Source organism: Xenopus tropicalis, chromosome 1, assembly GCF_000004195.4.
Source record: "Xenopus tropicalis strain Nigerian chromosome 1, UCB_Xtro_10.0, whole genome shotgun sequence".
Classification (NCBI taxonomy): domain Eukaryota; kingdom Metazoa; phylum Chordata; class Amphibia; order Anura; family Pipidae; genus Xenopus; species Xenopus tropicalis.
This window is the reverse complement of record NC_030677.2, coordinates 48371956-48386128: the sequence shown is the minus strand read 5'-3', so window position 1 is coordinate 48386128 and position 14173 is coordinate 48371956. Positions and strand designations below refer to the sequence as shown.

General features: G+C 35.4%; 1 protein-coding gene across 3 annotated transcripts in view; it reads left to right on the top strand.

The window, feature by feature from the left end:
* The window catches only part of cep44 (centrosomal protein 44kDa), a 15130-nt gene extending 957 nt beyond the window's left edge, over positions 1–14173 (top strand). For all 3 annotated transcript variants that reach the window (XM_031901743.1, XM_012965471.3, NM_001079085.1), the window contains 10 exon segments: positions 776–905; positions 1641–1788; positions 3848–3994; positions 6313–6423; positions 8819–8980; positions 9202–9414; positions 10264–10339; positions 11952–12079; positions 12233–12270; positions 14018–14173. In XM_031901743.1, the coding sequence (XP_031757603.1) occupies positions 817–905; positions 1641–1788; positions 3848–3994; positions 6313–6423; positions 8819–8980; positions 9202–9414; positions 10264–10339; positions 11952–12079; positions 12233–12270; positions 14018–14066 (1161 nt within the window). In that variant the 5' untranslated portion in view covers positions 776–816 and the 3' untranslated portion in view covers positions 14067–14173.

Sequence of the window (14173 nt, the reverse complement as noted above, 5' to 3'; positions counted from 1 at the left end):
CTAGTTGCAGCTTTTAGTTGCTTTTGGCTTTGAATGGTTTATGAGGGAGCCCAGATGCCAGTGTGTATGACAGTAAATGGCCTTTACCCTCCACCAAGTATACTTTGTAATGCTTTCCTTATCGTTTGTCTGTGCTGGCACTAGGGTTATTGTGCAGATTGCAACTAGTGTTTTAGCCTGAAGCAGTGTAAAATCCTGGTATTTACTCCAGACAGAAATACAACAGGGGTGTGTACTATGTTTACCATCAGCCAGCTTCCCACTAAGGCACCTTTGCAAAATAAAAGAATTCCGCCGGTGCCAGCTCTCTGATACGCATCCATCAGATGCTTGAAAAGTTACATTGCAAAAGTGTATGCAAGCTTTTGGGGCTTAATAATTTCTGTGAGCTCAGGCCTATCTCGCAGGGTTCTCAGGTAGGGATATACACTCATAGGCCTGTGTTTAGGTGAGCACTTTCCTCATTCATCATGTGACAGCAGGTTGCCAAATGATGCACAATTTCAGTGTATATAGATGTGTGTGAAAGAGATAATCTTGTCCAAACTATTTTTTTTGGATTGGTTATTATATATATATATATATATATATATATATATATATATATATAATTAGTATAAAAAAGACCAGCAACTCCGGGATTTCTTGTGAAAAATCAAAACATATATTCAAAACAGCATAAACAGCCGCCGTAACGTTTCGGTCCCCATCGGGACCTTTCTCAGGGCATCATATATATATCCATAACATTAATATGTCTTCTTCTGTTTCTTAGGTTAAGTTTGGTTATTCGTGTGTGGAAGATCTAGGAAAACCATGGCAACTGGGGATGTAAAAGGCTGTATTCGAAAGTTAGAACAAAGACTAAGAACACTTAATTACCCTAGGGATGTGGACTATTCAGGGTAAGATTCCCTTTCTTAAAGTCCTATAATTATGTTTCTGAGAAAAAGATATTTAGTACTGTGTTTTATTTTTTATTTTTTCAAAGGAGAAGGAAAGGTAAAAACTAAGTAAGCTTTATCGGAAAGGTCTATGTAAATACAGCTATAAGCACTCACAGCAACACTGCACTGAGTTCTCTGTCAAAAGAAACAGAATTTGTTGTCTCTTTGTTTTCCTGTGCCAGAGACACACAGCTCTTTCCTCTCTCCCTCAAGAATGCTAAGAACTCACTCCCCCCCCCCCATCTTAGGAATGTGTGATCTGAGCCAATTAGCTGGAAGCTTCCTCATAGTCTTACAAACTGAGCATGTACACAGGTCTTGGTCTTGGTGCAGGAGCAAGGCATTATGGGAACGTTCTTTACAGAGCTCAGCATTTTTCTTTTCCTGTGAGGCTTCTGATTATCAGAACGGGAGAAATATGGGGAGACTTAAGGGCACTATTGAGAGAACTGAAGGAATGCCTGCAGCTTGAGATTAACTCTTTATTAGCCTTTGCTTCTTCTTTAAGTAACTTTATACAGGTCAGTTCTTTTTAATGTCATGTTATCTTTAAAAAAGACAGTTTTCTTACCAGCAATTAGTTTTTAAACCAATGGGAACTGTATGAATATTGGCAATGAGTATTTCTAGCACCTGCCATGCTTAATTTTAATCATAGATAAATTATTTTTTAACATTTTTTAAATTCCACAGATTGATTAAAGGAGATCCTTCTGCATTCTTGCCTATCATCAGTTACACATTCACATGCTATTCCACAAGCATTGCAGAGATTTTGATTTCTTTGGGTATAGAGCTCGCAACTAAGAGCGATTTGAGATTTATTGAAGCAGTCTATAAGGTAAATTGTATTCTAAGATCAGTAATCTTTGTACCGTAATGTTATTTTTGCCCATGTATTCTTATGTATCATATCTGAATTGAGTGGCTTAGGAATTATGTTCATCCATATATGTGGTTGCATATGCGTAATAATGGGTCATGGAGGGTCTTAGCAGTTTGACGTGCTGCTGAGTTTTATATACTCCGGTATGTAGGCTCATGCGAAATGGAAGACCAGGTAAGTTTGACTGTAGTGACGCGGTCTTATATAGACACGTGTGAAATTCACTCAGGAAGTAGCTTCGTTAACTGAGGCTACACAGTGCTAAAACGCGTTAGGAATATGACCAGCAGGAATGAATGCACTTTTGTGCTGCATGATTTCCAACTCTCTCACATACTCCAAGCACTTTACTATGAAATCTCCCTTAGGATCACCTCAACTTAAGGATAAATGCACTGCGCACTTCCATTCACCTGCTTTATCTTCCTGATCAGTGGAATGCTATCTAACTGATGCACTTTCACCTTGCATATTATTTCATTTTAATGTATGTTCTCACATTAATATTGAATCAGTATGGAGACGTTTAGGAAACACCTTCTCCACATGGGAAGCATTATTCACTAATACATAAATACTTTCTGGCAAGCTTAAAAATAAGTGGAGTGGACCTTGTCAATTGCTTACTGCCTTTTAGTGTATATTAAGTCTAAAGGTGGCCATACACGCACCGATATTATCGTACGAAACCTCGTTTCGTACGATAATCGGTGCGTGTATGGCATGTCGGCGAGTCAACCGATATTGCAGGAAGCTGCTGATATCGGACGACTCGCCGATCGGTCCAGTTTGAAAATTTTGATCGGGCGCCATAGAAGGCGCCTGACCAAAATTCTCCCTTCAGAGCTGAATCGGCAGAAAGAGGTAGAAATCCTATTGTTTCTACCTCCTTACCTGCCGATTCAGCCCTGAATGGTGTGTGGCGGATCTTACGATGTTTCGTGCGACCGATGGTCGTACGAAACATCGTCAGATCGCCACGTGTATGGCCACCTTAAGTTGACGTGCATGCAACTGTAAAGTTTTTGTAAATGGAGGGCAATCAGCAGTGCTGAATCTGAGTTTAAGTGCATGCATCATTGCTGTGTCATTGTAGCCCTCTGTGCACCAGGCTGTATTCTTATCGATGTAAAATGCTAAGCAGATTGGAGAGTCTGCAAGAGAGTGAACCCAAATCCCAACCCTGTTCAGAGATATGTACAGACCTAAAGAGCTGCTTACAAATGCGAACAGCCAGAGATTGAAGCAGTTCTTTATCAAAGTTTTCTGATTTTCTCTGGCTTTCATGAAAAAAAGAAACTTTGAAGTTGTTGTTTCCATTTATATATACATTTCTGGAACAGAGTGGCCTTTTAAGAACTCTGTTAAGGAATGGTATAGATAGCATAATGAGGGGGTGGGGAGCAGTTTAAGGGGCAAAAGTGCAGTTTTGAAAAGGAGGGGGGTAGCAGAATGATGAAAAAACAGGTGGAAGTAAAAAAAGAAAGAAGAGGAGAAGAAGTAAACCAAAGAAAGAGAAAAGAAAATGAAATTTCAATTTGTATTTTTTTCTTATGGTTTTTGAGATATGAAGGGTTTGTTAGTATGCTCTCGATCTAATTTTAAGGCAACTGCAAATAACTCATACATGCTGTTGGTCAGTAGTGCATTGCAAATTGTTTACATACCTGCCAGTTAGAGCAGGTGTAACCTATCAGTGACGCACAGCATGAGTGTGTTAGGTTGTGCACCTAACAAAAAACATGGAAAGTTTTTTTTTTACTTTAAAAGAGCTGCACTAGCCAGAAATAAAAAGTAAAAGCCTGCTCTTCATACCTCTAGCCTCTTAGTTTTCCCACAGTAAAGTAATCTATCAGGAATAATAGTTATTTTACAGTACAGCTAGTTCAGATAAAAATTTTGTCTCCTTTTCCAAAATGTAATTTTGTTTGCATTGTACACTGTTTGCATTGTACAGTGTACATAGTACACTGTTATCAAATACTGAGTCTTCCTTGTGTTTTTTTTTCTCTAGGTTCTTAGAGATGTTTTTAATTATAAACCTATATTAACAAAACAGCAATTTCTTCAGAGTTCATTTTCTGAACGGAAAATACAAATAATATGTGACATTGTTGACTGTGTTGTGAAGAAACACAAGGAAATCACCGGTCAGAACAAGGTACAGATTTTTATTGTTTACTTTTCATAAGAGGATACTTTTGCTAAATACTGTACACTATCAGTAGTTAATAGTTACATAATAAGGGAGTTTGAGAAAAATATGTCCTCTAGTGTATTCAAAAACTCTGCACTTTGATCAAGGGAAGACAGAGGAAAAAGAAAAAACTGGTAGGTTTTAATTGAGCCTTACAGGGGATAAATAATTTCCTGATATCAAAGTGACTTATACTTCCAGTGAATGTTACTACAGTACCTCTATAGGTAGCTAATTGGAAAAATTACCATCACTTTTGCTATGCTATTGGTGAAACTCCTTCCTATAGTAGTATAATGACTTTAAAGGGATTATTCACCTAACTTTAAGTATGACATAGACATTGATATTCTGAGACAATTTGCAATTGGTTTTATTTAGCTTTTTGTTCAGCAACTCTTGAGTTTGGAATCTCAGCAGCTATCTGGTTACCAGGGTCATGTTTACCTTAGCAACCAGGCAGTGGGTTGAATGAGAGACTGGAAAATAAGTAGAAGGGGGCTGAACAGAAAGATAAGTACAGGTATGGGACCTGTTATCCAGAATGCTTGGGACCTGGGGTTTTCTGGATAAGGTGTTGTTCCATAATTTAAAACTCCACACCCAATAGGATTGTTTTGCCTCCAATAAGTATTAATTATATCTTAGTTGGGATCAAGTACAAGGTACTATTTTATTATTACAGAGAACAAGCAAATCATTTTTAAAATTTAGAATTATTTGCTTATAATGGAGTCTATGGGAGATGGCCTTCCTGTAATTCAGCACTTTCTGGATAATGGGTTTCCGGATAAGGGGTCCTATACCTGTAATAATAAAATTGTTATCTTAAAGAGCAGTTGTTTTTTGGCTGTTGAGGTCCATAGCAAATCTATTCAATTCTAACTGAATTTCTGATATATATTTTTATTTAATATATATTGGAAAGTTTGTTAAAATCAAAGGTGTTATATTTGGGTTTATAACCCCTTTTTACCATAAAAACTACAAGACAATATGGAAAACTCAGTACAGTGGACATTTTAGTCCAATTTTAGTGCAGAGATTGTTATTCTGAAAAATTAAAGAATTGGTCTAAACTGAGTGGTAGGAGTAGTAGGATTAAAACAGGACTACAGTATGAGAAGTGAGATTTGAAGGAACAACTAGGGGAGGGAGGTTTGGTCAAGAAGAGAAGGTCACAGATTGTGACCTGGTTGAAACGTTGTGACTTTGTTGTTTTTATTACATTGTTGTAATAAGGTGTAGAATGTAAGGTGTGCTATTAAGCAACACTTAGGAGCATATTTATCTTTTTGTTGTGTATAAATTTTTTGTATAATATTCAAATCCTAACATTTAAAAGTATAGTTTGCATCAAATTTAATGGTATGTTAGTTGATCTAAGCTGCAGCTTAAACTTTTCCAATCAATTTGGCTTATAATAAGAATTTCAAAAACCATCTTTTCTCGAACCGAAAAACTCTTATCATATGACTGATTGTCAAATCATACATCAGCTGAAAGCTTGCATTGGCTTAATTAAACATGGATTTCCAACCTAAACCTTTGATAAATGTTCCCTTTAGTGTACACTAGCATATAGCTTGGCCACCTACTTGTTTTTCTTAACTGAAGCCTAATTGTTTGGAGATTTAGATTCATTCTCCTAGCTACCAGAAAAGAGCATGTGAATATACTCTTGTGCTGTCTAAACTCACCCATATAGCCTAACTTTCAGGCCATATAGCCTAACTTTCAGACCAATCACAAGTATACTGAAGGGAGCACTGATTGATGGGTTACAGAAGTGTCCGGTCTGCACAGCACAGCCCAGCCTATAGGTTATTCTATATACAAAGATCAGTGTATGAAATCTCTTTATCTGTAAAGCCCTTTTATCCAGGAAGCTTTAAAATGCCAGTTTTCTTTGACTAGATTGAGTTTTTTGTGTTCTAATAAAATGAAACCTTTTACTGTTTATGGTAAACCACTATCCTACTCGGTTTTTAATATTTAAATGTTTTTTTAATAGTATCAAGGAATGAAGCTTTAAATAACTGACCCCTTATCCAAAAAAAACCCAAGATCCGAAGTATTTCCGATAATAGATACTTGCTGTGTGCTGCTGTATTGCTATCCAAACATATGCACTGTTTGTGGTTTGCATTGTCTCAAGGTCTCTGTACTAGAAACAAGACTTTTGTAACTAGTGTTTATATTTTAGTATCTTCTTTCTGCTTGTAATTAGCTTTTTATTTTCAACAATATATAATCTTATCTGGAAATTCTTATTTTTAAAGATCAAGAACCAGCCAGTTAAAAAAATTGTTTCTGCTAAAGATCAGTGTGAAGTTTTTTATCCAAAAGACATGTTTGTTCAACTATCGGTGAAAACAGAAATGTCAACCCAGGTGAGTGATTCCTGTTTTTGTTTCAACCGATTTATCAAATCATTCAAAATACAAGAATCAAATAGAAAGTTCACCTGTACAAAACATAGCATATTCAAAAAGAATAACACTTTTTTTTTTTTTTTTTTTTTTTTTTTATAATTGATTTTCTAAACTTAGTGCGTTCAGATTGAAGCCTGGACAGCTCTTTAGGGTTTGTATTGGGTCAGTGCAGCACACACTATATATAATTGGTCTGGCCAATCCTGATTTGCATATTCAAATTAGGCAAAAGAACGGTTTAATAGAAGCGCGTCCTTCAACATTTTTTTTACTTCTGTGTCAACATGACCAAAAGTCACATGATTTCAATGATTCTGAATCTTGGCCAAATCCCGAACCAAATCCAGGGGTTGGTGCATCCCTACTATAATGTGTGTGTGTGTGTTGCACAGTTCAGTATGAGGAGCACTCCTTGGCATTCAAAAATGTTGACGTTCTGGTCTCATATTTCGCATGTCCTGAGAAAGGACTCTAAAAGGTACTGAGACTATGGGACAGATTTACTAAAACTCTTCATTTCCCCATTTTTTTTAAATTCAAATAAACTCATTTCCACGAATGTCTGACATTTCTTAAAAAGTCTGAAATGAAACTACGTGCGGGAAAAAGTAACAATACTGCAACGTTTTCAAATTGTTGCACAAAAAACAGCGTCGAAAATCTAAAAACCTTGAACAATTTGAAGCAAAGGTGGATCTTCCAGGAAAGGGACATCTGCCATTGATTTCTACATGATCTCAACAAGTTTTTGATGGCGAATTGCGGATTTGAAATGTTCGCAGCTTTGTCACATAGTAAATCTCAGAAAAGTCCCAATCGGGAAAAAAAGAAATCTGAACATTAGTAAAGGGCCCCCATAGTGTTTAAATATATAACATTTATTTTAAACAGCTTGCCAATCAGCAGGACTTACATGACTGTAATCAACAGGTATTAATGCAATAATATATTTTTATTTATAAAGATTCACAAATACTGCTGATTAACATGCTTTTTTACTATACACAATTTCCTTCTATATTTAAGAACTTTGTGTGCAGAGTGAGGGTAGGTCCAAGCAAGCAAACATTGAATTATACATGACAATACATTTTCTGTGCATGCATTGTGTGTTTTTGTTGCATGACGTATTTATGTGTGTGTTTGTGGTGCAGCTTAGACATAATTGCGGTTGTTTATTTTTTTAAAAATTTTTTTTTTAGATTTAACAAACAGTCCAATTCTTATTCAACAAAATTACTGATTAATATACAAAATTGTAATGACAATTAACTACATATATTACGGTACAGGTATAGGACCCATTATCCAGAATGCTCGGGACCAAGGGTATTCCGGATAAGGGGTCTTTCCGTAATTTGGATCTCAGTACCTTAAGTCTACTAAAAAATCAATAAAACATTAATTAAACCCAATAGGATTGTTTTGCATCCAATAAGGATTAATTATATCTTAGTTGGGAGCAATTAAAAGGTTCTGTTTTATTTCTACATAGAAAAAGGAAATCAGTTTTAAAATTCTGAATTATTTGATTAAAATGGAGTCTATGGGAGACGGGCTTTCCGTAATTCGGAGCTTTCTGGATAACGGGGACCAGATAACAGGGGTCCAATACCTGTATAGCTTCTTCAAGTTTAATTCACTTGTGCTTAAAATGAATTATATGAATATGATGCCAGTATTAAAGGGTGAGGTGGAAGACTAATAATAATAGTGGGGTTCTCATAAGCATAATCACCAAATAATTAAATGAACTGTATGTGCAATTGTCTGGTTATTTTTTTACACCATTATGGAAGCTTGAGGGCCTGTTCATAAATGTATAGAGTTTTATTATTCTTGTTGCACTGCCTCATAGTTATTGAGTTTGTTTAAAATGGTCTGCACGCTTTGAACAGTTATTGAATATGATTTATTAATGACATATGGTTTTCCACCAATAAACGGTGAAAATAAAGGGCACTATAACGTATTATTTTTTTGCTGATAAAATTTAGATATCCCTAATAATGTTGCACTGTATTGGAGATTTTCACTTTATATCTACTCACAATATATGTCTTTTCCATAATTTAAATTATCAAACTGATATTGTCATAATTTGTCCAGATTTCTTTTTGGGGATTGGTTTAAATACAAATAATTTTTGCTGTTTGCAGGCATGCAAAGGTATATGTATACATAGGCAGGTTTGTGTCAGCATTTGGATATTAAACAGGTATTGCTGAGATTTTGACATTGTAAACAGTTGAGTGAAAATTTTAGTCATCATTTAAGATATTGAGTAAAAATAAAATTTAGACTGAAAAATGTTAGCTTTTTATTTATGCATTGTGTTTAACTTGTGCTTCAGAAAAAGCCACTGGTTGAGCGTCATACAGGCAGTGAATTTCAGCTGCAGACTAAATGTTATAAGTCAGCACTTTTGGAAGAGGCAGAGGAAGAAGAACCTACTTCAGATTGTGAAGAGGACAGTCATTTGCAACGTGAAATTGGCAGCCCATTTGAAACCGCGGTAAAATCTGTAGTAATATTTTTTATGTATTTACTCAGCATTGATTCACCCTAAGCATACGTTGCGCTGGATTTTGCATTATTTTAAGTTTCCTACTTACACATGAATATCAAAATGTCACTAATTTTGTTTAAGCACGAATAGGCGTATAGATTGACAAAAGTATGGGTTTTTTTGTCAAACTTTGTTACACTTTGTAATGTAAAGACATTATAATGCAGGAGGAGACTCCCAATTCAGAGCAGGTTGAATTACTAAGGAAACAGCTTGCTGAATGTCAAGAGAAGCTTCAACGGCTTGATTGTGTAGAAGAGAGACTGCAATCTTTAGAGGCAAGTTTGAAAGGAAAAATAATTATTGATGAGACAGACTGGAATAACCTCCTCGGCCGAGTCCTCCTTCTGGAAACAGAAAGACTATTGCAGTCAAAAAAGGTGATTAATCTCAAAGATCAATATTTGGGCCCTGTGTTTTAGCACTAAGCATTTATGAATAACTGGGCAAACCACATACCATTTTGCTTCATTTACAGGCACTGCCAAGCACAGTGTATTCCTGAGAGTGTGCTAATTCACTATATTCTTGCTTAGTTGACAGTGGTAATGGTTGCAGGTGTAGGCACTCTGTATGTTTGTATATAGATTAGGTAATAAGCTCTGCAGTATGATGTGAACCTTTTATTAAAACAGGTGTCATTGTCCAAAAACATTTTGGACCAGTGCCTCCACCTTTGCAATAAATCTTGCTATTTTGCAAATGCACTTAGTTCCAAGCTATATGTTATTGCCATTAGAAGAAACGTCAGAAGCATGGCCCCCTTGCACAGTTCCCTGTCCAGGTGTGTGAGACCTCTTCGAGGGCATGCTAAAAATATGGGCTGTGATTGCCCTTCAGTAGTTTTCCTGAACCATTGCTAAGGGTTTACCCACATCAAATAATGGCACAAATGGTGCAAGTTCTCTCTCTTTAAGAAAACATTTCTATTCATAACTACAAGCAGAAAACCTGTGGCACTGGCGCAGCACCATACTATTAATCATCTAACAAACCCCACTTTATTCATTCTGATAAATATTTCCTGTGTATTTAAATTTGAATCACCTTCTTTTTGCCATAGGTTAGATGGTGCCTTTTGTATTTTGTTCTGAAAGCATTTTCTTATCAATATGACCTATTAAATATTAAACCTATTAAATAGAATAATTTAAAGTTCTTTCCTTAAACAGCTAATCAGGATTTTAGCTTAGATAGATAATGTTTATTCCTTTGCTATTATTTTACAGAGTGATTTACCTTCTGAGTTTGCCCGTATTAGTGAGCATCGTACATCCAGCAGAATGGCCAATGAGATCTGTTCAAGTAAGTTGGTATAGTGAAACTTCTGAATTTTAGAAAGTTAATAAGCATACATGTCTCTTATGCACAGGTCAAAGCTCATGAGCTGCTGAGTATATCAGTTTTTAAGATATCTATGAAAAGTGTGCATCCTACAAAAAAAAAAAAAAAAAAAGCTTGTTTATTGATGAGGTGTTTTAATTTTTATGGTCAAAAAACTGCACAGGAGTATGAGCCATCTTATTATTTTATTATTATTATTAACATTTATTTATAAAGCGCCAACATATTCCGCAGCGCTGTACAATAAGTGGGTTTCATACATTGGACATACAGAGTAACATATAAAGCAATCAATAACCGATACAAGAGGTGAAGAGGGCCCTGCCCAAAAGAGCTTACAATCTACAAATCTTAGACTTTTCTTGTTGGAAAGGTTTAATATTCAGTAATTGTTTTTCATAATATTTTCATCATCCGATGTTCATATCAAAGTATTATCATGTAGATAGAATCATTGTTTTATAACAATATTTACATTACTAAATAATAAAAAATAATTGTTTTGTCCTTTTTTATTTGTTAGAAACTCTATAGTGCTAATATCTTTATTTAAATTTGAAATAACACAAAGATTGACATGAAGATAACTTCTATTGTAGTGTTAGGCAGCTGCTGTATTTTTTATTTCTAGTACTACAACTAATTTTGAATCCTTTTATATTTTTTTTATTCATTACAGTGTGTAGTTGTACTGCCATCTAGTGTTGACTTAAAATGAGTCTCAAAATTACTTGATCGCTAGTACCGCTACAATGCAGGGGTTCTGGGTTTTTTTCTCTGTTAGGAATTTGCCTTGAGAAACAGTTATATTTTATAGTATGGTATTTTAAATAGGGGTGTTCTAATTTTATGGTTTCTTATTCTTAAATAAGAAAGTTGGTCATGGTTCTGTATGTGCTCTTTATGTTTATTTAATAATATCTCAAAATATATATACAAAAACCCAAGAAAATAAAATGTGCGTCTTACCTACTCGTTGGGTCATTCCATGTTGTGCTGCAGCCCACTTTCCTACCTTGTTGGTCCACTTTCTGAAGGACCATGCTTTGTTGTGTTCATGTTAGCTGAACACAAAATATCACAAAGTCCAAGAAAAAAACATGTAAACTGCAAAGTACTCAAAAGAGCATGAAGCAATTTTACATTGTTATATGAGTTTACTTAGCACTACCTATGAAATCATTTCTAGACAAATGTTTTTTTAGGGGACTCACATAGTGACCCTTAGTGGTATCAGACCCTTGGATATTGTATCATATAAATAATAATATAAATATAACTAAATTCATTGTAATTGAACAGTATGTTTTTAATCTGTCAGAAACCATGGAAGCATTTGACAGGGTGCAATAAACTATTACATACAAAATGGTAAGGTACTAAAATGGCATTTGTACCATTCTATTCCACATCCCTTGTTTTACAGACTGAACCATGAGAGCAACTTTAAAAACTTTTGTCATTTTGTTTCTGAACATTGTTTGCACTTTGTGCTTATAGTAAATCAAGCTGCCTGATAGCTCACTTTGCAAAAAGATGGCAAAGGTTAAATTTAACTTACGCTTCTTTACAGATTTAAAGACAAAGGCAGATATTCCAGAGAGTCATCATCAGTCGTCTGGATACAGTTCTGTGTTATCTGCAGACACATCTCCCATAGCTATTGACATTAATTATAGCAGCTTGACAGAAGAGTCGAAAGTAAGTAAAACTAGCAAGTGATTTACTGAATTCCATTGTGGGGTCAAAAGAACAGGGAAGCCCTTGAAAAGGAAAGTGTTTGATTAATTGTACAGTGAGCATTTTGTATGAAATTTTACTTGCAAAACAAAAAATAATGATATGTGCTTGCAGGAAACTACAAAGCAAAGAATGGAAAGAATAACTAAAATGTAAGTACTGATATAAAAGATATCAGATATAAGTTATGTTTCTGCTTCACTGTATATTCTGCATTTTTTTTCTTTGTGTGATGGGTTACTGGGCAGTAACACATACCAACCAGTTAGCAATGAGCTTTTTTTTTAAGCTAGCTGCAGGTACAGGAATAAAAGCAATACTTGGTTGCACAGCGTTGACAGATGACTCCAGTGTATTATTATTAAAGAGAAGAGTCAAATCAATTAGAATGGACAAATTGTTTTAACAGGACACTTCTGGGTAATGGGTTCCCAGAGCATTTTTCCATACCTGTAATATATAAAGGAACCATAGAGTCCTGCAAGGGTTATTGACGTTTATCAAACTGTTGGGGAAATGGCACAAGGGTAGACTTAGAAATAGAAAATGTTGTGTTTGGATGCATGGTTTGCATGGTCAAAAGTTTATTAAAAAAAAACAAAACATTTCGACCCCGTTTGAACTGCATAAAAATATGTTTGAAAAACTGCCAAAATCTTCCCTTTAAATAAGAAGGAAATGCATTTTGGCATTTTACTGCCAATAGATTTGCCACATTAGTGCCACCTAGAACACTATATTTATTCAGCAGAAAGCGTTACAGCCCTAGAAGCTCCCTCCAATAGCAGCTGCTATTTTAGCTTGGTAGCTTCTTGCTGCAGTTATAGCCGTTAGAAGCTCAGATCACACATTCCTAAAGGAGGGGGCAGTGAGTTCTTATGCATTTTTATGAGGGGAGAGGAGAGAACTGAGCACACTCCTGCCCCAAACCTGAAGGAGCCCTAAAAGAGGAAATCTAAAACAGAAGAACATGTGTACACAAAGTAAGAAAATAAATCCTGTGTTTCTTTTGATAGAGGATTCTGTGTTGTGTTTCTTTGAGTGCTTATGGCTGTATTCACATAGACTTTTCTGAGTAAGCTTACTTAGTTTTTACCTTTCCTTCTCCTTTAAAGGGAGACTATACCCCCAGAATGAATACTTAACCAGCAGCTTATTAAAGATTAATACCAAAGTGGAATATATGTAAATATCATTAAATTTTGTCTTTGTACATCTTTTCCCTTGATCACCTGACAGGAAATAATGCAGCTCTAAAGGTGGCCATACACGTGGCGATCCGACGATGTTTCGTGCGACCATCGGTCGCACGAAACATCGTAAGATCCGCCACACACCATTCAGGACTGAATCGGCAGGTAAGGAGGTAGAAACAATAGGATTTCTACCTCCTTCTGCCGATTCAGCTCTGAAGTGAGAATTTTGGTCAGGCGCCTTCTATGGCGCCCGATCAAAATTTTCAAACTTGTCCGATCGGCGAGTCGTCCGATATCGGCAGCTTCCTGCGATATCGGTCGACTCGCCGACATGCCATACACGCACCGATTATCGTACGAAACGAGGTTTCGTACGATAATATCGGTGCGTGTATGGCCACCTTAACTGTAACTAGAAGATGTGTGGGAGTAAAAGGCAAAAAGCTGTCAATTAATTGGCTGGTGTGACCTAACATTTATGTGTGCCCTTGGTTTGTTTGTGTGCATTGTGAATAATATGATCCCAGAGGACAGCCCTTAGTAATTAAAATGATAATTATTTATGAAAATGCTTTATTTAGACGAAGCAAGGTTTTACATATGATCAGTTTTCAGTGGTATAGTTTCCCTTTAATTCATTATTCTTAGTATTTAATCTCTTGGCTTTAATTTTATATTTTCTATGTTTTTTTTTTTTTTTTAGGATGGAAGAAACATCAGAGCTTTTAAAATTTTCAAATAATACATCATAGTTTATCCCTGGATCTTTGTAAAATAGTAATTATAAAGCAGTATACATAATATAACTAAACTGTGGATAAACTTTATGTAATAAATTATTTTTGTAATGAAAAAAAAA